Source organism: Babylonia areolata, chromosome 3, assembly GCF_041734735.1.
Source record: "Babylonia areolata isolate BAREFJ2019XMU chromosome 3, ASM4173473v1, whole genome shotgun sequence".
NCBI classification, from domain to species: Eukaryota; Metazoa; Mollusca; class Gastropoda; order Neogastropoda; family Buccinidae; genus Babylonia; species Babylonia areolata.
In genome coordinates, this window is record NC_134878.1 from 9,905,640 (window position 1) to 9,931,853 (window position 26,214).

At 38.9% G+C, this 26,214-nt stretch overlaps 2 protein-coding genes across 3 annotated transcripts in view; one reads left to right on the plus strand and one right to left on the minus strand.

Moving 5' to 3' along the window:
* The window catches only part of LOC143279707 (uncharacterized), a 60,674-nt gene extending 54,274 nt beyond the window's left edge, over positions 1 to 6,400 (plus strand). For both annotated transcript variants that reach the window (XM_076583813.1, XM_076583815.1), the window contains 2 exons: positions 1 to 19; positions 670 to 6,400. The exon at positions 1 to 19 is cut by the window's left edge and continues 28 nt beyond it. In XM_076583813.1, the coding sequence (XP_076439928.1) occupies positions 1 to 19; positions 670 to 689 (39 nt within the window). In that variant the 3' untranslated portion in view covers positions 690 to 6,400. The remainder of the gene's footprint in view (positions 20 to 669) is intronic.
* Positions 6,401 to 10,588: 4,188 nt separating this feature from the next.
* Positions 10,589 to 25,772, minus strand: LOC143279708 (TATA box-binding protein-like 1). The gene is made up of 5 exons (XM_076583816.1): positions 25,141 to 25,772; positions 18,341 to 18,423; positions 17,257 to 17,424; positions 15,884 to 15,978; positions 10,589 to 15,234 (listed from the first exon to the last, which is right to left on the minus strand). Exons 1-5 carry the CDS (start codon positions 25,522 to 25,524, stop codon positions 14,990 to 14,992), a joined length of 975 nt encoding a protein of 324 aa, XP_076439931.1. The 5' UTR covers positions 25,525 to 25,772; the 3' UTR covers positions 10,589 to 14,989.
* Positions 25,773 to 26,214: the final 442 nt, after the last annotated feature.

Consider the following 26,214-nt stretch of genomic DNA (forward strand, 5'->3'; position numbering starts at 1 on the left):
GATGAGGGAGAGATGGATGGTAAGAAACAGTGTGTGTACGGTGCTGAGGATTTGATACTGTGTCCTGCCGGCTGAATGATATGGATAATTATATAGTGCCTATCATTGGGTCATTGGTGAGAGGGAGAGGGGAATGGGGGTGAGGTGTAGGGGGTGGGTGCCGGGGCCGGGGCGGGGGGTGGCTGGTGTTTTCAAACAGCTTGTCAAATGTCTTATTTCCTTTTGCATGTTGGCCATCATTGTTTCTGCACAGGTTTCGTGTTCATGTTTGTCAGATTGTCTGTTTTAAATGTGTTAGGTGTTTCTCCTTTTTTTTCTTTTTCTTTTTTTTTTTTTTTTTTTTTTGTTGGTTGTTGACATGATGAATGATTGTTTCAGAGGTAGGCTGCATTACAATATCAAGTTCAGAATTCACAGCAGTTCTCATGCAGGCACACATATCCATATCCTTGTTCCCTCTTCATCCCTCTACCCCCCCTCCCTCCAAACACAGTCATTTGTACCACCACCACACCTGCATACATCATTATACCCAGCATCCATATGTTTTTATATGATTGTATGGTTGTATGAATGTCAAATAACAAAAACAATGTTGTGTGTGTGTGTGTGTGTGTGTGTGTGTGTGTGATTCTTTAAATGATATATAAACACATGTCCCTGTTTCAGATATCTATGAAGAATTGTGAGACAAGGAGGGGGGTGAAAGAAAAAAGCACTGTTGTATCGTCAAGAGGAACAGTCTGGAGTCATACCTGCTTCCATCAAACACCTGAAAGCCCACCGGGCACACAACAGTCTTCCCTGTTTGGAGTGTTCTCTCTGTGGATTTCACACACACTGTATGATACTCTGTCTCTGTTACACCCCTCCCCCCCCCACACCTCAACACACCTACACCCACCCACACTCGCCCTGACACCCACCTATCCACCCCCACCCACCCTCACAATCTCTCTCTCTCTCTCTCTCTCTCTCTCTCTCTCTCTCTATATATATATATATATATATATATATGTATGTATGTATGTATGTATGTATTCATGTCAGTTCAGAGCAGTTGGGGTATGTATGTCAAACTCTTGCCTTCAAAGTTAAATGGTTTGATTTTGCTAAAAAGAAAAGAACAAATGGCTGTTACTATGAAGATGTATTTTTGAGTGTGTTCATTTTTAATTGGAAATGCTTTTGTATTTTGTGTGTGTGTGTTTTTATAGTGTTGCTTTCTTGCTGCCATGTTGTTGTCTTTTCAAGTGTAAACGAGATATGTGTGGCTTTAATGGAGTGTCATGGTGCTGCAGCCTTGGGGGGGGGGGGGGGGGGGGTAGGGAGGCGCTAGTTGGCCTTTGGGAACCATACCCACACTGACTGTCCTAAAGCCCAATTGGCCAAGAGAGTGGGGATGTTACTCAGACAAAACACTCCACCAAAATCAAATTCCAGCCCAGATAGTCAAGACAGCAGTTGCCTCCTCTGCTTTTCTGATGGTCATTGTCAGACACAACTGTCTGTCACACATCAGGGTTTTCCAGCAGTTGTGGAGCCCTTCAGCTGTCCAAAAGCAGATGAGATTCAAAAAGGGGTGTGTGGTCTAGTGCCTTAGACATCTTGCCAAAGAAAGAATCCAAGTGCCTAGATTTCATTCTGGGATTTGGTCAGAATGTGTGTGTGTGTGTGAGAAAGAGACTGAGTGAGAAAAAGAGAGAGTGTGTGTGTATGTGTGTGCGTGTGTGCATGCATGTGTTTGTGCGTGTATTTCTGTGGGTGTGTGAGAGAGAGAGAAAAAGATGGAGTGAGAAAGAGTGTGTGTGTGTGTGTGTGCACATGTGTGTGTGTTTATGTATCTGTATGTGCAGGTGTGTGTACTTGTGAGTGTGCATGTATGTCTGTATGTTTGTGTTTGTCTGTTGTGTGTGTGTTTGAATTGTGTATGCTCATTTGTGGGTGTACATGTGTGTGTGTGTGCATATCTGTTAGTGTGAGCGTATGTGTGTTCGTGTGTTTCTGTATCTATGTGTATGTATGTGTGTGTTTGTGTTGTGTGTGGGCATGCATATGTGTGTCAGTGAGTGTGTGTTTGTGCACAGTGTGTGTGTGTGTGTGTGTGCTTCTCACATCTCTTTGGCATCTGGAATGGGCAGTCATGGTGTCTGCCTTTCAAAACAAACCAGAAGTCTTGTGCAGTGTTGAATGCAGCTGTGAAGCCAATGGCAGCAAAGCGTTCTGAATTGTTCCTGGCTGAATTTGTGTACCAAACTCACTGCTCCACCGTAAAACATGAATGCACAGGATTGGGTTTCCAGCCTGTTTGATGTAAATACTCACTGAATAGCTTTTGCACTTTATTATGTGATAGTTTGCACAGGATACTAACATGGTGACTTTGACCATAGGTTAATCCTTTCAAACCGTACTAATGTCCATTACGGCACCAAGGCTCATGCAAATCCACTGATTGGTATCATTTCAAAAATTTGATGTACAAAACTCTTGAGGAAAAAAAAAAGAGAGACCTTGACCTTTGAGGTCAAATTGTGTCTTTGTTGTTGTGTTGTTGTTGTTTGGACAACTGATTATATTGTATTTTTATGTAAAATTTGATCAGAATCGGTGCAAATGGTTATTGAGGAAAGTATTGTTTTTAAAGTATATTCATGTAACCAAGGGGCACATGTACACTGGCCGGATTACTGATCTTTTTGTATTGTGTTGCATTGTATTGTATTGTACTGTATTGTATTGTGTTTTGTTGTAATACCTTCTGTCACAACAAATTGTTGTGTGTAAAATTCAGGCTGTTCTCCCCAGGGAGAGCGCATCACCAGAGTACAGCATCACCCCTTGTTTTTTTTTCTGTCTGCAAAGGGTATTTGTTTTACTGTCAACATGGATTTTTCCACAGAATTTTTGCCAGGGTCAACCCTTTTGTTGCTGTGGATTCTTTTTTACACACACTATTTGCATACTGCTCACTGGGCCATGGTTTATCGTCTGATCTTAATGACCAGCACGCAGATTATCACAAAAGATCTAGTGGAGGGGAGAGGTGGAGTGAAAATCCTGGTGTGTTTATTGGACTCGAATTTGTGCACGCTCTCTTCATAGTTGAGCGTGTGACCACAAGGCTACCACTTTCAAACATGAATGTTTGGTTGTATGACTTACATCTTCAGTGTGTGCATTGCTTTTAGGGGGGGTGGATGGGTTGTTTTGTTTTTTTTGGGGGGGGGCAAGGAGGTGGGGGGGGGGTTGTTGGTGTTGTTATTTTGTTGTAGTTCTTGTCATTTTGGAAAATGTTTCTCTACAGAAATACTGTCAAGCGACATCAGTCAAAGTTTCAGTCCTTGAGAGCGTGGATTATGTTTGCCTGAAAGGTGTAGAAATAAAGACGTACACAGTAGTCGTGTAAAAGCCCACTGACAGAAACAAGTGAACAAGGGGTTTTGTTCATGATTTCTCTGAGATAGACACAAAAGTTAAAACTGCTTCCATGATCTTGAACCAAGTTCAAAACAATGATATGTCCAGTGATCCAAACAGCTTAGGAATATGGTGTTGTGGCAGTCCAAACCAGCAGTGGGCCTGCAATACATATTGTATTGTATTATATTATTTTGTAATGTTTTGTTTTGTTTTATATGTGCATGATTGCTTACAAGTTTCTTGTTTGTTGGTTTCGTTTGATCTATTGAGGACAACAAGAGGGTAATTGTGCATTACGGAATGGTAACTAGTAACAACAGGAGGGTAATTGTAGATAACAGAAGGGTCACTGTTAATAACAGGAGGATATTTGTAGATAACGAAATAGTAACTGTTAACAAAAGGGAGGGGGTTAATTGTGCATATCAGAAGGGTCACTGTTAACAACAGGAGGGTAATTGGAGATAACAGAATGGTAACTGATAACAACAGGAGGGTAATTTGTGCGTATCAGAAGGGTCACTGTTAACAACAGGAGGGTAATTGAAAATAACAAAAGGGTCAATGTTAACAACAAGGGGTAAGTATGTTTAACAGAAGGGTCATTGTGCAAATGTGTCCACAATGAACTGAGAATTGAAAACAGCACCTACATCTCTCCAACAAATATTTGTTTTTCCTCCTAATTTGCCATTTACCGTTTCAGAGACCCCTTGTTTCCTGTTTTTGCTCATGTTTTTTTCGTAGAGATTTGTTTCACATACGCAACCTTTTTGCAAGCACATCTTTATGATCTTTTTGTTGCTGTTGTTGTTGGGTTAATGATGAGAGAGTAGGAAAGAGGGTGTTCTGTGGCACAGGTGATGTTTCTGTTTCAGCTTCACTTCTTGTTCAGTGTTGATTCTTTTACAGTCTGTCACATGGACTGGTACTTAACAATGGCGTTTACAGGATGGTGTCATATTTTTTATGCTCTGCTGTTGTCTTGATGTTGTGATAATTCTGTGAAATTTCGCGCTTGAGAGAGAGACAAGAACCAGAGGCGGGGATGACAGAGGGAAGTATGGAATGTGTTTGACTGCTTTTGTATCGTTTCCTTTCAAAACGATTATCATCGACATCTTCTTTTTTTTTCATTTGTGTGTGTGTTTGTTTTATTTTTTTTAACTTTCCATCATGTGTTGTTGTGTTGTTTTTTTCAAAACATTTGAATTAAGTATGTTTGAATTATGACTGTAATGTGCTTTGGACATTTTTGATTCTTTGTTTTACTCTCAGATCCAATTTTCAGCTATTACCACCTTGTTTTGGAAATGATGCTGAACCATGTAGAAAAATCCACTTCGATAGGAAAAACAAATAAAACTGCGCGCAGGAAAAAATACAAAAAATTGGGTGGCGCTTTAGTGTAGCGACACGCTCTCCCAGGGGAGAGCAGCCCAAATATCACACAGAGAAATCTGTTGTGATAAAAAGAAATACAAATACAAATACATCTCACAATGATGATCATAAATAATTTGCCATGTTAGTTATTAAAGACATTACCTATGATATTTTCCATGTGGAGAATCATGAACAAAGTAACAATTTATTTTTTTTTAAATCATACATGACGCTTCCAAACTTCCAGTTCGCATGGAACATTTTACTTTCAGTTTCAGCTCTTCATAAGTTTTCTTCATAGTTGCAGTCTTTTTTCTTGGACTAGTTTTCATTAAATGTTACGTGCGACTCAGTTTCAGTAAGTCAAGGAATGGTGCTAAAGCAGCTTCCCACATCCTGGATATCTTTTTTTGTGTGTGTAACCTGAAGTAATAAGGACACTATGTCACTGAACGTCATTAGACATCACTGCAGTGGGAATTCATTCACAGCTTAGTCTTTTTTGAACAACTCACTCTCAAACTAGGAGGCAAGATTGCACTGGCTCTTAGTGCTGCAGCCTTGGGGGCCAGTTGGCCTTTGGGGACCATCCAAATGCCAGCAGTCCTAAAGCCCACTTGGCCAAGAGAGTGGGGGTGTAACTTGGGCAAGACCGTTCACCACTATCAAATTCTAGCCCAGATAGTCCAGGCAGCAGTTGCTTCTTGCTGTTCAGATGATCTGTCAGACACAGCTGTCATACAATAGACATCAGGAATCTGCTCTGTTCCCCTTTCCCTTGTGCACAGTATATTTCACTCAATTTTTCAGTTACAGGTAATAAACTGTCTCTGTTGGCCACAGTAGATCTGCTGCCATGTTGAAGGTAAACGAAGCACAATGTCTTCACAATCTGAAGTTCATTTCAAAATGACCACTGATTACTCTTCTGTCCCACTGTTGCTTCTTCTTGTTTTTATTACTTAAATCATCTGAGCCTTTTTTTTTTATCAACCCCCCCTTCCCCCACTCCACCCCCCCCCCCCCCTCAAAAAAAAAAAAAATCAACAGTATTGAACATTATGAAGTTGTTTAGAATGAAGATGTACATTTTCATTATCAGAGATTTAAACCTTTCACTGCCAAGCCTATTTTATGTTCAGTGACAACTATTTGCAAAGGGATGTTTTGGTCACAGAGGGTAATAATCATTAAAAAAAAAATATATATATATATAAGCATGCAAACTGCTGAGAGAAAGTAGAGGCAACCTTTACTTTTCTGAAAGGAAAATGAACACCCTATTCAGTTACATTTTCACACTAATTTAATGATTTTGTGATAGTCAAAGTCCTACAATGACACAGACATGAATTTCTGTCCTTGGGCACTTTTTTTTCTTTTGCACATAGGAAGGGGGAGGAAATTTCCATCCTGGGGCACTGAAGGGGTTAAAGGCTCATCTTTTTATTACTTACAAAATGTGATCAACAAAATCATTTAACACAGTTACACTGGCATGACGTTGTGATATACAATATAATGCTCAAAAATACATGCTTCCAAGTATTTCTGTGCAGAATACAAAAATAAAAGCAGTTTCTGATTGTAATTCTCTGTTAACTGTGATTTTCTGTGTGCATGAAAGTGATCTTGATACACCTGGAATCTCTGGCGCTAGCTCTTATCCCTAAATTGATAGCTGGAATTCTTTTTTCATAATCATAAAATTACGTGATTGATTTCTGTGTGCATGAAAATCTAGTTCAGGGGTAAAAAATTAAAAAAAATAAAAAACCTTAGCACACATACTGGCACTGTTATGTCAGATACTGAACATTCATCTTTTACTGAAGTTTTAGATGATCAAGAGACAAAATAGCAAATATTTAACATTTTCCAGAGATGTCACAATCAACATCAAGATCAGGGTCTTCAACACCCTAGTAAAGTATGTCCTACTCCATAGAGCGGAGAGACCTGGAGAACCATTGTCACTGCCATGCAGAGAATCCAAACTTTCATCAACACCTGCCTCAGAAAGATTTTTCAAATTTGCTGGTCTGCTAGAATACTACTACTTTTTTCTTCTTTTTTTTTTAAATGTGGGAACAAACAAGACAGCAACCACCAGAAGAAGAGATCCTCCAAGACGTTGGAAATGGATTGACCACATGCCCCACAAGCCTGCATCCAGCACAAGGCAAACCCTCACCTGAACCAGCAGGAGACAAGGAAAAGAGGCCAGGAGAAAGAGCAAGGAGAAAGGGAAAAGAGGCTAGGAGAAAGGGAAAAGAGGCTAGGAGAAAGGGAAGAGAGGCCAGGAGAAAGAGCTAGGAGAAAGGGAAAAGAGGCTAGGAGAAAGAGCTAGGAGAAAAGGAAAAGAGGAAAATAGGTGAGGAGAAAAGGAAAAGAGGCCAGGAGAAAATGCTAGGAGAAAAGGAAAAGAGTCTAGGAGAAAAGGAAAACAGGTTGTCCAAGAACTATGTTGCGCTGTGACCAGGAAGAAGACATGAAGAGGACAGGCCACATCTGGGAATTGCTGGAGGAACTGGCACAGGACCAGGATGGCTGGAGAACAATCATCAGCGGCCCATGTCCCAGGTAGGGCAACAAGCATAGGTGAAGTGATGAAGTGAGATTAACCATGAACTTGATTAAGTGGTAATCTTCCTTACCAGTTTTACAAAAATGGGAAGTTTGTAAACTCCCTGTTCTGTTATTAGTAATACTTCCCATTTCAAACTGATACAAACTAGGCCCACTGGTTTGCTCTGTTGGCCAAAGTTTGTGGCAAACCCAGTACTAAGACGCCTCTGCCAAACACATCGTCTGCTCAGCCAATCAGTGCAATTCCCAGCCTTCAGCACAAATCATTCCAGTGGCCACACACCACTCATGATACGAAGTCTATTTGCTAGTTGCTCTATTTTTGCCAGAAGATTTCTAAACATTTCAAATGTTATTTTTTTTGCATGCTTGTCTCAAGTGGCTTTCCAGGATGATTTTGTCTATACATTTTAGTCGTTTACATTGTTTGCATCAGCTTTTGACATGCAATTCTAGGAGTGGTGACACATGACAAATATATTTTGGTGCTAAAAATGTGCAAGTTAACTCACTGAAGATAACAATTCATCCTCTGGTCCTGCTCCCATCTGATAACCGACCAGGGGATGACTGAATGGTCCATCCAAAAGCTTTCATTGCTAGAATTGCAGCATTCTTTGTCTTCATCCACCTCTTTAATCCACTTTTTTTTAAAATGGGGAGAACCATCGGCTTGTAAAGTGTAATGATCCCAGCTGCTGCAAAGCACTGTCCACTGAGTTAATTCCCCTTTCTGTGTGACTGTCAGTCTCAAACACTCAACATGTATCTTGAAAACGGAGCTCACAGTAACACACACACACTTCAGTTTCCAAACCATTCCTCTTGTGAACACATTTATTCATCAGCTCTTCAGCACAAAACACAGTCCACCCACATCATCCAACAGTACAATATCAAAATTAACAAAACTGTGGGAACAGGATCTGTACAACGGATGACGGGTAGTCTAACAATCCAAACATCATAACAAGAAGGTCTGTGCAGGACAAAACACTCACTTTCACATTCATTTATCTTTATTACTTTTTTTTTTGTCAGAAAAAAATGGCAGGATGCATTCTCTGCAACATGTTCATTTCATTTGTACAAGCAAAAAAACCGAAAAGACAATGGTGCCCAGAGTATTTATGCACAATATTAAACATACACACCCATACAAAAACATGTCCAAACACAAATTTCAACTACACATACATACTTGTCCAACACAACAGTAAAATGTAAGAAAGATCAAAGTATTTTGCAAAAAGCATTCATTCTCCCCCCCCCCCCCCCTGCTTGTACATCCCAAGTTCACAGTTACAAAACGTGTCTTGTCAAGCTTCACACCACATTTCCTCTACAATCTATTCCATGCAATACATTTAACACTTTCACATGCATTGTCATACTGGCGAAGTGCAATCACAAAGTGTGCCAGTCTATTTGGGACACTGACAAAGTGCTTCTGTAATCGCATGAAAAGGCAAGCATGCGACCGATTCTGCTACACATCAAAAGACAAGGGGGGAACATAACTAAAAGAAATCTAACTTGTAGCATATAAATCCACATCATACAAAATCAGATTTCCACATTTTCATATAACGAAACAGCCAAGGCCAGGGGTCGGTCAAAACTACTGGTTTGCTTGAATGATCAAGTCCAAGCTGAATATAACAGAAGTCAAAACACATTTTCATTACTTATAACGAAATTCTATTAAAAAAAAAAATAAATAAATAAATAAAAAAGAAAAAAGAAAAAAAGGAACATGAAACAAACAAACAAACCAAAAAAAAATCAATCCTTAAAACACTAAATAATCTGAATTAAACTGTTCTTACATAACGGATCAAATCTTTTAAAGCTTTACCCTCTGCACTCAAAACGATCTTTTTTTCTCCCTGTCTGTTGTGTAATCACTCAGCAGTTTATCACCAGACCTTGTTCCAACGCCTCAGTCCAAACAGAAAGGTCATTCAGCTTACTGGCACACCAACCTGATAATTCATTTTTCTGAAGCCACAGCTCCAGTCTTCAGTGATCAGACATCTTTTTTCAGTCACAGCAAAGCAAGTTTAGTTTCCATTTTGTTTTCCTTTCACACATTCATTTATCAGCCTATTCATTTTTCTTAAATAATTATTTTTTAATGAATATTCACAAGCAACAAGGTGATGGCTGTGTGTCATGTGCTAAGAATCTCTAACCTGAGTAATTTTTCTGTCTGACTGGATCCGATGTTTTGAGAAGTGTAAAGTGGGCAACCATTGCTCACACACACACACACACACACACACAATGTGGACATGAAAGCATGGGTGCTTGTTTCGATGTCAGCAGTTTCTATATGCAACTGTGTGGGAGGCGAGTGAAGAATGGGAAAGTGGGTGGGGGTTGAGATGAACTCGCATGGGAATGCAAGTACTTCCCCTTTCTCTGCATTCCGACTGATACACGTATGTGCTCTCTGGTTGTCTCCCTGTCAATCACTGTCTCTTTATCCATCTCTTTCTGTTCCGCCATCCACTGATGCATGTATATGTACATACACACAAATATGTGTGTGTGTTTATGTGTGTGTGTGTGTGTGTGTGTGTGGTGTGTGTGTGTGTGTGTGTGTGTGTGTGTGTGTGTGTGTGTGTGTGCTTGAGTGTGCATTGAAGAGACTAAACAGGTTATCTTTTGTAAGCACTAACAAAGTATACATTCTGGAAATGTTTTTTATGTCTTATGGCACACATACAAATATGTCATCACTGAAGAAAACTGACAAAATTTAAACATAAAATCCATGCTTAGATAAGGCTAACTGTCAAAATAATGTGCATCAATACATGTACAATTTCATTTAGATGTTATTCATTCACCCATTTTCAACCATGCAAATATGCTACTAGGATGAATGTGTTTCTGCGTGTGTGTGTGCATGCATGTGTGCACGTGTGTGTGCATGCATGTATGTTCTGTCATCTTGGCTTTATTGGCTTAAACAAAGACTCAAAAGTTTTAAAAACTGACTTACCTTCTGTGATAAAAAAAAACCCAGAAAAACAGACAGCAGACAGATAACTATCAGGAAAATAAAAGGACAGAACCAAGAACTTAAGAGGGATGAGGAAGATACAGAGAATAAACAAAAACAGACATGAAACTGTTTTAAATAACTGGGGAAAAAAAGGGGGTTGAAGAAGAAAAAAAGTCCTTCACTTGCAGACACCTGCTCTGCTTGAAAGTGAAAATCTTAAATCTCACATACCATGCTAAATATCTGGTGGTAACTTCTTGTTCTCAGACACGATGTTCTGACTCATAAAGAATAGTCATAGTGTTTGACATTGATTAGATCCAACCATCAGGACTGTGCACCAGAACTAAATATATGACAAAGCAACAATTGTCTGATAAGGACTACCATGTGAAAAAGTACACCAATGTCAGATGACCTGAACAAAGGACCTCAGATTACCCACATGAAACAAAGTGTCCATAGCTGGGTAGCTAGCTAGTATGTCCCAGAGTTGATCAATTTTTGGGTACAGTCGCCATGGCAAAGTGGTTAGCATCACAGAACGACAGCTAGGACAGCATGGGTTCGATTTCAATGAAGGTGGGTTTTTCAGCACACAGCCAGTTCTTACCTAGAGTTGGCGTGCTACTGGATTAAATGTGAAGACTGGGAACACACAGTCAAGTATCATCCACTTTACAGATGCATCTTTTGGTGAATTGCTCAAATTTCCTAACACTCAAGTGTCTATCTCTTGGGCCTGGTTAACGCCAGGACAGCATTATGAAAGAAAGCGTAGAGTACAGCCTTGTCACTTAGTCCCAAACATAAATTCCGATAACTGCTACATACACATCATCATCATCCTCCATCTTAATTTTAAGTGCACAGAAATTTGTATTTTGGCTGAAGTACATGTAACATTATACACATTAAGCACAAAATATGTCCAAAGTTCTGTGGCCTTTCATGCCCTGCTCTCATGGTAACCTCAGTTTTGATCCCCCCCCTACACTTAGTGCTTTGGGTGAGTCTTATCAAGGTTTTCAATGCTGTCAGATTCATGGGGGACTGTTGTTGGATGTATGTGGTGGCAGTCTCCACACTGGGGTAGACATTCAATGAGTCTAGCTCTGTGACTAAGCAATTATTGTTGTCACTTCGGGGTTCAGCAAGTGGTGTCCTAAGTACAATACTACTGAACACCACCAAAGTGACTCTGCAGCAGTGCAAGGTCTCCTCTAGTGTTGCCTCCACACATTGATGATTCCCTCTGGACTGCCAACACTGTGGCTGCGACAGACTACTCACGGTATGGCTTTTGTACGGGGGAGTAATGCAACTGAAATGATGCAGATGATGGGGCACCTTAAAAAAAAAAATTCAAAAATTCTAAGGTCTTGATACTTCTTTTGAAAGCCACAAAGACAACATGAGCATTTGCTGTTTCACCTAGTAATAGCAATGAAAACAATTTTTTTTAGCTGAAACCATCATCAGTCCAGCTCTGAAGCCGTTACGGGAACAGAATGAAGACATTTTTCTCATTCTTGGACGGACGTGGCTCGAGACTGGCTGCAGGCTTGAGTTTATTTGGAAAAATATTCCTTGTGTTAGTAGTCCTCTGAAGAAAAATTGAGATAGAGAAACTGAAGAAACAATATCCAGCAAAAAGGACAAACCACCTCTTGCTCTTGGATTGTGAATATTATTTGTACTCTTTTGTTTCACGTCACTGATCCTATCTTTTGGAAGAACTCTTCTCCTTCCAAAACACAACCAATCAATATTTCAATGATTCTGTAAAAACTCAGGAGGATGCCTAGAACTTAGAAGGAAAGGAAAATTACTTAATATATCGACAACTTGCTTCATTTCACAATGGATGTACCAATCCATTCTTCACTGAGTGACAAAAACTTATGTACAGCAATTATTGGTTTGGGGGAAATACATGACCTTTTCTCTGAAAAATGATGAAGGCAATTCGTGTCTGTATTTCATTAACTGCGTCACCAAGATTTATCTTTGATAGGGAGTGGTGGAGATGATGATGATTGCTGAGTGTTAAAAAAACAGACTTACTGTTATCAAATTATTATTGGGTTTGGTTTTTTTTTGTTTTGTTTTGCATTGTTAAAAACTCATGATCAATTAAGAGTGATCTTTCAAGTACAAATTTCTCTATATCCTCTCCAATCTAATTCAGCTTGTGCTTCTAACAGTTCTATGTTATAGGCTGTTTGCTTATTTCAACTGAATCCCTTTGAATCTACTAAATACTCTATCCATGAAAAAGGAAAAAAAATATGTACAATACATACACAATCAAGCATATAAACTGAAAATGCTCCTGCAGCCATGCTTTCTGCACAAGCCATAAGCATTGCAGATTTTTTTTTTTTAAGTTAAAAAAAAAAATGGAACAGCCAAAAGTAAACTCATCTCCGGAGTTCAAAATACCACACTTAAAATCTTTTTATGAAAAAGAAAAAGAACACCCATCATTGTCATTCACTTACAGAGACCTCTCCACCAAGAAGAAAAAAAGAGCATTTCAGGGAAAAAATAACACTAACAGTCACGAATCAGAGAAAGCAAAAGACAAGAAAAGAAAGAAAAAACAACAACAAAAAACAAATGACAGACAGAACCAGGAGTACAGCACTAGAGCAGTTTTCATTCCTACATGTGCACAAAATACAAGGAAAGGGAACTAACTTCTACAGTGTTTCCAGATGTGTCCACATGTAATTTGGAGGAAAAAGGAATTTCGTTTTCTCTGCATAGGCGGGTAGTAGTTTGCACAGGACAGGAATCAGACCCCTGCCGGAGTCTGCACTAGTGGGTCATGGTTAAGTATGTGTAATTAAAAGGAAATTTTCTTCCAAAAATTATGTTTAAGTAACATACTTACCGTGACCTACTAGTGCAGACTCCTGCAGGGGTCTGATTCCTGTCCTGTGCAAACTACTATCCACCGATGCGGAGAAAACGAAAGTAGCTACGGCCAATAACCTCCCGTAGTAGGTTACCTCCCCATTGCATCCCTGACTAACGCCCTCTTTTTCCATGTATTTTCTGTGTTTTTTTCTGCATCAGCATGGCATGGAAGCCTGTGGAGGCTGTAAGCTCCCCAGTGTTGAATGGGTTAAAAGCATGAAACAATTTGAAAGCAACAGAAAGGAGAAACTGACCAGCACTGTTTATTTTCCAACAGAAACATTCGATGCAGCCCATCAGGAAGGAAACACAATCCAGACATGTTTCACATTAGCACACACACAGAATCAACTACAACATGAAGACAGTTAGATTGGACATAGGTCAGCCAGCCTTCTACATTATGATAGAACCTCTGCCAGGCAGTTTGGCGACAATCATTTCTGTTCTTTTCTTAAACTATCATGCTCAAACAGGTCATCAAACATTAAATAAATAGATAACCAATAAAATGACAGTATTAAATTATGCACACTTAAAAAAGAAGGGAGTTTTTCTTTCTTTCCTTCCTTTGATTTTGTTGTTCATCATTTTTACCAAGAGATTTGATGTGACTGAGAAAGCCTTTAGCAGGCATTCCCTAGCACGGCAATACCTTTGTTACATGCTGGTTTCTTACACACAGGTGTAGATACCGCAAACTAGTGTGCAAAGACAAAGCTACACATAAATCAAAACAAATGTGGTCATTAATCGTACAATGTTCAAGATCTTTTGATCTGACCGACTGAAACAGTAGCACCTCCAATCTCTTTATCATCATTCCTGTACAGTTCACATCCCCACCGACTCCCTCACATTTACCAACTGAAAAATGAACACTTCCTGTGTGTTACTAGATATATATAATACACAGTTAAAACTTGAACTTATATAATCATCATGCAAAAGTTTTAAACATTCACCCACAACACCTGCAATTCAAACACCAATCAGGACCCAGACAGAAAAGCAGTAGTGATCACACACAGCAATCTCATTTCCATACACACAACACAGTCACCTCAACACCAGTTGTTGGCTTTCTGACTTCCTTGACCGCACATAATGAAAATGCCGTGTTCTTTTGATTTGTCTCTTGCTTCTTCATCTCAAAGTGCTATTAAGTCCTTTCCTCTAAAATAGACACATTAGTATTTCAAAATTAAATCAAAAAAATAAAATACAGTTCTGTGAACTTAGAAAGTGGTGTGATGTACCCTACATTGCACACTCCAGCTTTTAAGATCATCATCATCCAAAGTTCTCCTACCAGACGCGTGTACAGAAACAAGGCTGGGAGAGAGAGAGAGAGAGAGAGAGAGCAGGGACTGAATCCGGAAACATGCATCATTTACAGAAAACAATAGAAGCAGCAATGATCAGCAAGTGTGACCTCAAGTTCTAAAGACAGATAAAATAAAATAAAAATTAAACACACACACACACACACACACATCAATACTTTTGCCAGCATTGCAAATGCAGTAAAAGCAGCAACATTTTACGTCTATGTTTTTGAGGGTGTTAAGTCCCTAAGGCAAAAGTTCTCTGGAAGAAAATTTTGTAAATTAAGTCAGTTGGGATAGAAAGCTGTCCAGATCACTTCTCCATTTAGTCGTGGCTCACATCACTGTCGAAGTCTTCATCCTCTGAATCAAAGTCACTGGCCTCGCCAAACTCATCGTCGTCTTCACCATCATGGAATCCGTTGACAGAAGAGCAATGATGATAGGACTGGTGCTGTTTCTGTTCCTTTGCCTTTTTGTTCTGTGGCATCTCCCTCTTGGGCATCTGGAACTCTGACACCAGCGGGTAGATATGCTCCACAGCCAGCCCCACATTGTTCACGCACGGAGCTGAAAATAACAAACAGTTCTGGGTTTTTTCCACATGGCAAAAATACACACACAACAACTCCACTATGTAAACGCTGTATGTCCTCTACCTGACCCAGCAATGCAGTTAAGTATGACAACATTAAAAAGATAATTTCTACAAAGGAACTTTAAAAAGATCCATATTTTTACAAACAAAAAAAACCAAAAAAAAACAAAGAAGAAACACATCTATGACTTGAACGTGAACAAAACACAGAAAAACAGAAAACTGAAATGGGCAGCTAAGACTGACAGTGACCTGAAACTACTGTATGACAATGAGACAAGAACACAAACATAAATTTAGAAGCCCAACCTTGAATTATCATAATCAAATGATAAACCAAAGTCAAAGTTTTACAGTGTCACCAATATTCAACAGTGCATGAACCGTGGATGTGACCAGCTACTTTGGAACCAAAGTTTGCAAAATTTTAACATGAATGGCTGCATGTCATTCAACAACTGATAGGTGCACTTAAGTTCAAGTTTCAGTTTCAAACGAGTATGGTACAAAGTGTGGGGGAAAAAAATCATGGTGGAAGTGACAAATGCATACAAGCTTGTGTGCAGGCATACACCTACCAATACACATTGCTCACATGCTCACCACCTCAACAACACTGACCTGTGATTGTAATACTGCCCGTGGAAAATACTTTCAATGTGGCTTTGGGATCCTTGATTTTATATGTGACCCCTGGGTGAAGTTCAGGCTCGTAGCTGAAACAAACAAACATTTATTAACATCAATAATGAAGGAAAATAAACTCTAATTTCATTTTCCATTAAACAACAAAGTTTTTCTTTCTTTATTCAACTACAAGTAAAACTGCACTGATAACAAGAACTGTCTTAACAACTTACAGTTGAATGGAATCAATCAGTTGAACTGCCCTTTAGTTTGAAAGAAAGGAGAAAATAAAACAGCTTAACAAGGAAGTCATTACTCTTGCGCGAGGCCTAATGAGATCTTCATTAGTTCTGAACAAATGTTAAGTATTCTGTCAATGGCAAAGAAGCCATAAAAGCTCAAGTGCTGTAACATTACTTGTTAGCACTTCAACAGGTCAGTGCCAGAGAAGAAATTGATCAGCTGATGTTTCCATGTCAGCCGATAGCCAATCAACTTACCAGAGCTCTTTACTTAGTGCTCAACAACCAGCGAAGCTTGCAGCTTCACCCAATTGGAACATAACACATTCAAATTTATAAGCACCAACAATACAAGTACCAAAAAAAAAAAAAAAAAAAAAAAAAAAAAAAAAAAGTTGTGGTGCCCAATGACCTGCATGCAACTGAAGCCACACACAAAAAGCACCTACAATGCAAGGGTTAGCACTGCAAACAACTGGGAGGCAGCAGACTGAAAACCCATAAGAAACCAAATTATCATTCTGTGATTTTTTTCTCTTTTTTTTTTTAAACCAGTCTCTGCACAAAGCAGAGTGTACAGTGGGAAGCTGAGTGTTGCAACACTTCAAAGGTTCACCTTTATGAGTGCTGTTCCAGTTTCCTGACCAATACTATAGGTCCCTGTACCTCTCATCATCATGGACCTGACTGATGACAGAACGGACTTTAACAGGAAGGACTCTGGGGAGAGGATGCATTGGTCTCCCTCCGTAGGGGGTTAAGAACAAATGCTCTCTGTCTGGCTCCAACAGAAGTCCATGATTGAACAACTATTGTCGTCAGCAGGATGCTCAAGTGGTGGTGTCATATATGGAACTGAATAGATCTGTATCACCAAGTGAACCGGGGTGACAAGGAATATTGGGGGGATACTACATAAAAAGGTACAAACATAAATTGAAAATCTTATACAAACACAGATACAGTACAAACGCACATATATATACATTTTTTTATGACACCTGCACTGACAGGCTTTTTTAACCTTCAAACCCAAGGAGGATGTGAAGGGAACAGGAGGAAGGAGAACTCAGAATACAAAGCAAAACAAAAGTAAATACCCCTGAAAGTGAAACACTAATATACCTGGCTGCCTGAGGGTGCTCATTAGAAAAGTTGTTCAGTTTGATACCGAAGGGCAGGGAACAGGTCCCCAGGACATTCACAATCCGGAAATTACAGAAACGAACGCTGAATCCCAGCTTCTGAAGCCGCCTCGCCACTCGACGTGCAGCCACTTTCGCTTCGTCTTCACTGAAAGAGAGAACAAAACTTTGCACTGAAGTCAACCTTGTTCTTTTATTCATTGTTGCCAGAATTACCTGTTATCACTTGTGACTTGACCTTTTCAGTCATTCACTCAGTTAGAAGATGTATTTTTAAGTTTAAATAATGTCAGTATCCATACAGGATAAAGTATTTACAAAAAAACTTAAACATATGTGAAATTATGGCTGTTCCGGCTTGCCTTCAAGTTCAAAAAATGTTATCTGTCCAAAATCTGAAGAAACTGTAAGGAAAAAAAAGAGGGTTACAACCTGAACATCATGTTTTGCAACTTTAGAGCATATCAACAGACAAAAAAAAATTATGACCAAATCAATGCAGAAGTAGTTTATTTTCATTAAATGCTTTCAACAACAGATGGGATGTGTGTGTTTGTGTGTTTGTGTGTGTGTGTGTGTGTGTGTGTGTCATACTCACAGTGTGAGTGTGTGTATATATGTGTGTGTATGTGTGTGTGTGTGCCGCACATGCATGCGTGCATTTGTGTGACTGTGAGTGACGGGGGGTATTTTTTGTGCAACTTAATACAGTGTAACAGAAATTCAACTTTGTGTATCCTAAAACTGGGTGTATTTTCTGGGTATAATTCATATCAAAATGCTTTCATTTCACTTTTTTTGCTTTTGGAAATTTTTACCGCTGCATGAGGACTGGTATTAAACGGTACACAAAAACAAAACTAAACACACTAGCTATCAATTAACACTGCTGCTGGTCAGGAATCTGCCTAACAGATATGGTGTAGCATGTATGGATTTGTGTGGATGCAGTAATGTGCATGCCTCCTTGAGAAACTGAAACATGCCTATAGACTCTATCAAAATGGATTCAATAAGTGTAACATACAAAAGGGCGTAAACCAAGCAAATGCAAATCAACCCACCTGGTACTTCCAGTCACAGTTATTTTGCCTGAGGAAGTGATGTTTGCAGTGACACGTGGGCGACGTAGTTTCATATTGCATATCTGAAAACATGTTAATGCCACAACTATGAATTCACAGCGTTCTGTACAATCAACGTTTTCCTTCAGTACACTGTTTTAAAATGAAAACCAGACTTGGAAACAGATATCTGATAATGTCAGTAATTCAAAGTTAAAACAAATTTCATTTGTAAACAAACTGCATCATTTCTTATGATTTAAAATGGGCAATTAATCTCTTTTTTTTCATATCTGTGCTTACAACAGGACTGTACACATTTTATTGTAAACAGTTCAATAAATTCTTTGTGACAAAAAAAAACATGAGACACAAAGAATGGGGTGGGAGGAGACATTAGCACAAAAAAACACTGTCATGACACCAAGTTGGTTGTCATAATGTGCTTATTATAAAGGTCAGAGTTCCTGTATGGTGTGGCTGTGTTACTGTATTAATTTGAACTTGATATTTGCAGAAAGGCTCGTGATGCACATCATGTTTTTAGGCGCTGAGGTGAATATGCGTTCATGACTTGTTGGGTTGTGAAGTGCACCAAAATTCTTGCCACTCCCCTCTCTGCGCACAGATGAACTGGTCACAGGAGTGACCTGGGAAAAATAGACCTTGGGGTCTGAGAGTGTTGTAGAACAGACACTGTTACCATTCTGTGAGAGAATGTGAGAGATAGTCTTGTTGGACTGTGGAGGTTCAAAGAAGCTGATTTTGAAGTACTGGTGAGTCAGTAATTTCAAGTTTGGTAATGAGAAATTTGGTGACATTGTTTAATCTAAAGTTTGTGAATTTCATTTAAAAAAATTTTTTTATTACGTTTCTGAACACTGGTTCAGTAAAACAAGAATGGCGACAAGTCATGTTAAGTACTATTTTTACTAGCTGTTCGATTTAACTACAGTTAGGTTCTGAGGATGTTTCAGTATCCTCAGCGCCTGGCCTGTTTTCGGACAAAGGTGTTTGGCTGATATATCGCCAACTGAAAAATGTTTGGGAAGCACCAACTGACAACATAGTCGTGAAAAGAAACACATGAAAATTATTATGATTTTTAAAAACTATAATGGGAAGTGTAAGAGGGAACAAAGTATTGACTGTGTTTTCCTGGATTGAACTTCATATGATTTATCCCTGAAGGGGAAATGTGAACATAACTGTTTATTTTCTTTGAACTATTAATAATCAGAAAGGAGTGTCTTTATGTTATTATACTGTTTATCCCTGGGTAAGAGCAAAGTCAGAATGCGAACGTTGTGTGCAAGTCTATCAATCTGTCGTGTGAGCTTCAGTTGAGTGAATGCGGCAGTGTGACAAACACAATGGCCAAAATCATCATGAGTCCTGTACAATGCACTGAAAATTGAGACAAGTTGCACAAAACTAAGCAGTTTTCAGTTTCAGTTTCAGTAGCTCAAGGAGGCGTCACTGCGTTCGGACAAATCCACCACATCTGCCAAGCAGATGCCTGACCAGCAGCGTAACCCAACGCGCTTAGTCAGGCCTTGAGAAAAAAATAAATAAATAAATAAAAATATAAAAAATAAAATAAATAAGGGGTGAATAAATAATAGATAAATACATAAAAAAAATAACTACTACCACTATTAATAATATGTATAAGGCGCAAAAACTTGATGATGTCAACTATAAGCATACGTAAATAAATAAATATATAATAATTATAATATAAAAAAAGTAGTAGTAGTAGTAATAATAATAAATAAATAAATAAAAAAGACAACAATAATAATAAATAAGCAAATAAATGTAAAACATGGAGACACACATTCACACATACACCCACATATGCATAATAGATATGCACCAAACATGCAGTTTCACAGATATGAAAGCACAGTCAAATACACATAAACGTACATGAGCCCCAACACACACACACACACATTACCCTACACCTCCTCTACCCCCCTCCTCCACACACTAATTTCTAGGCTACGTATCGCAGCTTCCACGGCACACACACACACACACACACACACAGATAAACACTTACTTGTACAAGCACACACACATACGTCCATATCCCCCACCCCCAAACACATATATACAAAGATATATATATATACACACCCGCACATTCCAATATTCCGTTGCTCCCACAGTGTAGGCATGCATACACACACATACCTCATCCTCTACCCCCCTCCCCCCTCACACACACACATACATATACACATGTGCACAGAACTCTCCTGACACTTGTGAACACTTACACCCTCGCACATGCACAAACGCACTGAAACACACAGACCCACATATACATACAAACACACACATACACACACGCACAGAGGCTGCCACTGATTGGCCGCAAGAGGGATGGGAAAAGATCTCTGATGCCAAGAACGTGGCGTCTAGTGTGTTGCTCAGTCCATTGTATTTGGAAAAGCCCACAGAGACTCTGTTCCGTTTTGAAGAAATTACAAAGTTACAACCTCCAGCCTAACGATGGAAGTTGAAGCTGTGACACATGCCCTCCAGTGGCTATCGTCCATCCATATGCCCGGAAACCAACATGCCATGATTCTAACCGACTCAATGAACCTCACACAGAAAACTGAAAATGGAATGGGAAGCCCAGAGTGGCAAAAGGCAATGCGCAACTTTCAGATTAAAAAACTCACATGGTCATACTGCCCGGGACATGCAGGTGTTAACGGAAATGAGCGAGCTGACAGACTTGCTGGTAACGCAACAACAACGAGCGGCCTACATCTAGGAAAATCGGAAATCCTCAGAAAAGTCAAAGAATATCAAAAAGAGCAGGTACGCTACAAGGCCATCACACCATTGACCACCTCAAAGAAATAAAAGCACAGAGAGGGAGCAGCCGTAAGTCTAGCATAAAAGGTAGAGCACGATGCTTTGCAAATCAAACAAATATCGTCTCTGTGGGCTTTTCCAAATACAATAGACTGAGCAACACACTAGACACCACGTTCTTGGCATCAGAGATCTTTTCCCATCCCTCTTGCGGCCAATCAGTGGCAGCCTCTGTGCGTGTGTGTTTGTGTGTATGTGTTGGTCTGTGTGTTTGAGTGCGTTTGTGCATGTGCGAGGGTTAAGTGCACACAAGTGTCAGGAGAGTTCTGTGCACGTGCATGTATGTGGGGAGGGGGGAGTGCGGGGGGGAGGGGGGGTAGAGGATGAGGTATGTGTGTGTATGCATGCCTACACTGTGGGAGCAACGGAATATTGGAACGTGCGAGTGGGTATATATATGTGTGTGGGATTGGGGGTGGGGGATACGGGCGTATGTGTGTGTGCTTGTACAAGTGTTCATCTGTGTGTGTGTGTGTGTGTGCTGTGGAAGCTGCGATACGTAGCCTAGAAATTAGTGTGTGGAGGAGGGGGGTAGAGGAGGTGCAGGGTAAAGTGTGTGTGTGTGTGTGTGTGTGTGTGTGTGTGTGTGTTGGGGCTTATGTATGTTTATGTGTATTTGACTGTACTTTCATATCTGTGAAACTGCATGTTTGGTGCATATCTGTTATGCATATGTGGGTGTATGTGTGAATGTGTGTCTCCATGTTTTACATTTATTTGCTTATTTATCATCGTTGTTGTCTTTTATTGATTTATTTATTGATTTATTGATTTAATTATTATTATTATTATTACTTTTTTTTATATTATAATTATTATTTATTTATTTATTTATGTACGCTTATAGCTGACCATCAAGTTTTTGCGCCTTATATATATTATTAGTAGTAGTAGTAGTTTTTTGTTTTTTTAATGTATTTATCTATTATTTATTCACCCTTTTTTCTTTTCTTTTTTTTTCTCAAGGCCTGACTACGCGCGTTGGGTTACGCTGCTGGTCAGGCATCTGCTTGGCAGATGTGGTGTAGCATATATGGATTTGTTCGAACGCAGTGATCCCTCCTTGAGCTACTGAAACTCTGTGTGTGTGTGTGTGTGTGTGTGTGTGTGTGTATGTGTGTGTGTGTGTGTGTTTGGCATTTTGTGAAACATAAAGCTGTTGAACATGTCAACATGAACTGCCAGGACGTACATTACAGAAGAGGTGGCTAGAATTTTTTGTCTGATTTTCTGCACAATGTCAACAACAACAGCAAAGAAAACATGATAGAAAATGAAAGTAATGATGTTGTTGATCAACAGAATTGATTCTGGATATCCTGGTAATGATTACGTGATACAGGGTACATCAACAGAAAGAGGGCAGAAGTGTTAGGAGTGGGTACAGAAAAAAACCGACATTTAAGCTTGAAGTTGAAACCTTCATTTTGGGGTTTTCATTTACTATATAAAAGTCAAGATGAAAGCTTCAAGCCAAAATATTGTTTACAATGAGCTTTTGTGTTGTACTATTGTGTGATAGTGTTTGTGGGTGTTTGAGTAGCATGGGGTGTGTGTGGGTGCATGTGATTGAGTGTTTATGTGCAGTTTATGTTTAAAACATGATAGTGGAGGAAACAACATAATTGTGCTTGGTTGTTGTGTCTAGTACATTTGCTGACACTCTAGCACCATTTCCACCAATAAAATATATTAACACAAATTTTCTTTTTTCAAAATATTTTGCTGTTGGTTTTTATAGTTACATCTGAAAAACTTAGCAAGAATTTGTCATGTTTGTCATAAAATTGCCATCAACATTTACCAAATGCTCAACAACAACAAAATGTACATGTATAATATAGTAAATACATGTATACATTGTGATCACACCATTCTTGAACAAAAATTACTCTTGTATCTCATACATTTATATTGTAATCAATTCATTCTGCCATAAAGTTGTATACAGAAGCCAGACAATAGTTCATTTTTTTGTAATACTTCATTACATCATTCAAAAATCAGTTTTCAGCATTTTGTATGACAACATGCACCAAAAGAATTAATACTGGTCAACTTAAAATACATAATTTTCCTTATTTTGAGTACATAATCATTACGTAATGAAGTATGAACTAATAAAGTCTGAATTGGTTTGATCCTAACAGCAAAGATTTTAAAAACAGTATCAGCTGGCATACACTGTAATTTACTTAAGTGTAACTTAATACACATCCTTAGTTATGGATTCAGTCCCTGCTATGGCTCACAATACTTTCCTTGGAAGATTAACAAATTTGACTCAGACCAATGTAGTCCAGCAAAAACATAACACCCACTGGTAACTGCAACTGGGTTCCTCCTTTATCTGTTTACCAGTATAAAACACAGAAAGTGAATAACTGAGAAAACCACCATTCTCAAAAACATACCTTTTCACATACCACTGTCTTACAGTTTCACTTTTCAGACCCTATACATCAGTGACAGACAACTGATTTTCTTCTGGAAATCATCAACCACAGTAAAATGTCAAAGATCTGCATAAATCAGAAGATCTGAGAATACATCTATTCCTCTTTTGTCATTAAAATGGACACAAAGTAAAATAGTATCATCCTCTGAAACCAGGGAAATTGGTAAATAATTACAGAACCATGCATTAAAATGAATATATCAGCACATTAAAGCGATTATATTGACATAAACTATCATCTTGGTGCAACGTAGTGCATCACCATATTGGGCTTCGCTCTTCAGAATTAGTAGAAAGTAAACAGAAAGAGGTCAACTGTGATGTCACGACTATACTCAAAGCCACCTTTAGGACTGCTTGGTTCAGAGCAACTGTGGGAAACAACACATAAAAACTACTGGCCCATTCATGATTCATCATTTCCAAAAGCTGCAACAGTCAAATCATAGCCTCTCCAGCATATGCTTTCTTCAGGAACAAGAGAGTTGGCTAACATGCAGTTTCCACTTGGGTAATTAAAACTTTGATCTGTGTTTTTGACATTTCAGCAGCTTGTTTTATATATTCTTCTAAAAATTCAGGCTCAAAATCATATGGAAGGATTGGAACTAAACTAAAATTATATATTCCAACAAAGTCCTTGCACAGTATTTTTTTTTAAACAAAATTTGTTTTCGATCTGCTTGGCAAGCTAGCTAAATGTGACCTTTCAACACTGTCATTTGCCTTCAAGAAGTCAGCAGAGTGCAGAAATGATCTTTTAAAGTTGTTTTGTTTACTTTTTTAAACTGTGAGACTGAGAAAGTGTAATATTCTATACTTTTTAAAGTCATTTCATTTCCCTTGGATGCTATCTGTAAGTTCTGTTGATTTTACTTAAGTGTTGTTTTTGTCCACACATGGTATGTAACTTATAACTGTGAAATCAATTTTGTTGGTTTCATTTTTAATTTTACTTAAACTTGAACTGGAATCTGATGTTTGAGGCCTGTGAAGACCTGTTCGTTGTTCAATTAGATACAGTATACCAGCATGTGTGGCCTAATAATAGCATACTGGATCATAAATTCTTGGAGAGTTGGCCCAGTGAGCGTCTAGCCTAGTCTTGAAAAAATTTAAGAAGCTAATAAGTAATGTATTTACGGTCAAAAACATTCGCATTCCTAAAATGGAATGAATGCCCTCTTTTTCAAAAAGTAACATGCCAGATTCCATAAAAACTGCTTGAGATAACCACAAGGAAATTGAAAGGTGAAAACAACTAACTGACAAGTGTGAAAAATGGATACATCCACAGTGTACTGTCACCACCCTCTTCACAAGTTAACTACTGCAATGCTAGTAATATTACATAAAAAAAACACACAAAAATCACTGCATTTTGCAAAGTATATGTGGGCTTAAGTTAATAACAATTTTGATTCGTATCATGTGCTTTACTTACCCCGTGTTCTCGTCTATACTCTACATTTGCTCCCTCCATGGCAAGGCGTTTCAAATTTATGTGGCATCGGACACTAAATGAACACACCACGTTGTTGATATGAATGTCTATCACATTCTGAGAATCTTCCACTTCGTTTTCGCCCTCCTCTCCTGTACCATTTACATGATTCTGCAAAGACGAATTGTTTGTATTGCCATGGTCGTTGTCAGCCAGGTTATTGTGCGCATGTGCCATTTCGAAGGTTTCTCCTGTAACGTTTGTCGCGTATAAGTGACCATGTGCCACTTCGGAGGCACCTCCTTTGTTTGAAAGCACTTTTTCTCGTTCCTGTTTGTTGCTACAAGCACCAACAAACGGGGGGATGGAATTAATGGCTGCCATTACAGTGTGAGCACCAAACTGTATTGGAGTCGAGACGTCTCTGTACCTTGCAGGCTTAGTTCCAAAGAATCAGAGTCTTCTCGTGAATAGCTAATCACCTCACTGCGTTCACGTTCTCCAATTTATTTTGGATAATCAGCACACATTTTTCTCACACCATAAACCCTCACAACGATTTCTTCTGAAGACAGGTCTTAAAATGAGTCGAGATCAGCAATTTCGAAAGAGCACTCCGGGTCGGTCCTCCTTTTCCTCTCAATGCGCAACTCTGATCTGACAATTCTTATTTCCGTTCAACAATGAGTGTCACAAAGGGAGAAAAGCATTACAGCCAAAGCGATGGCCTCCCCCTCCACTCCACCCCCTCACCCCCCTTTTTTCTTTCTTTTTTCTTTTTTTTTTCCCGCACGTTAATTCGCATGTAAATATCAGTTCGCATACATTCAAGCTCTTCGCAAGTATTTCATTCAATCGTTGTCAAAAAAGGGCTGTGTTGTGTTCCTTCATAAGACAAAGCATGCAGCATGTGTCACGTGTCGTGACCTGCGTTCACCATTGAACATGCGTGTGTTCCACTGAGATATAATTTTTCATTTACTGTATATGTCTATATTGTATTCACGTGTGTATTTTTTGTTTATTTATTTTAATGTGAGTGTCTTTAAAAAGAAATTATGACAAAAGCATTTT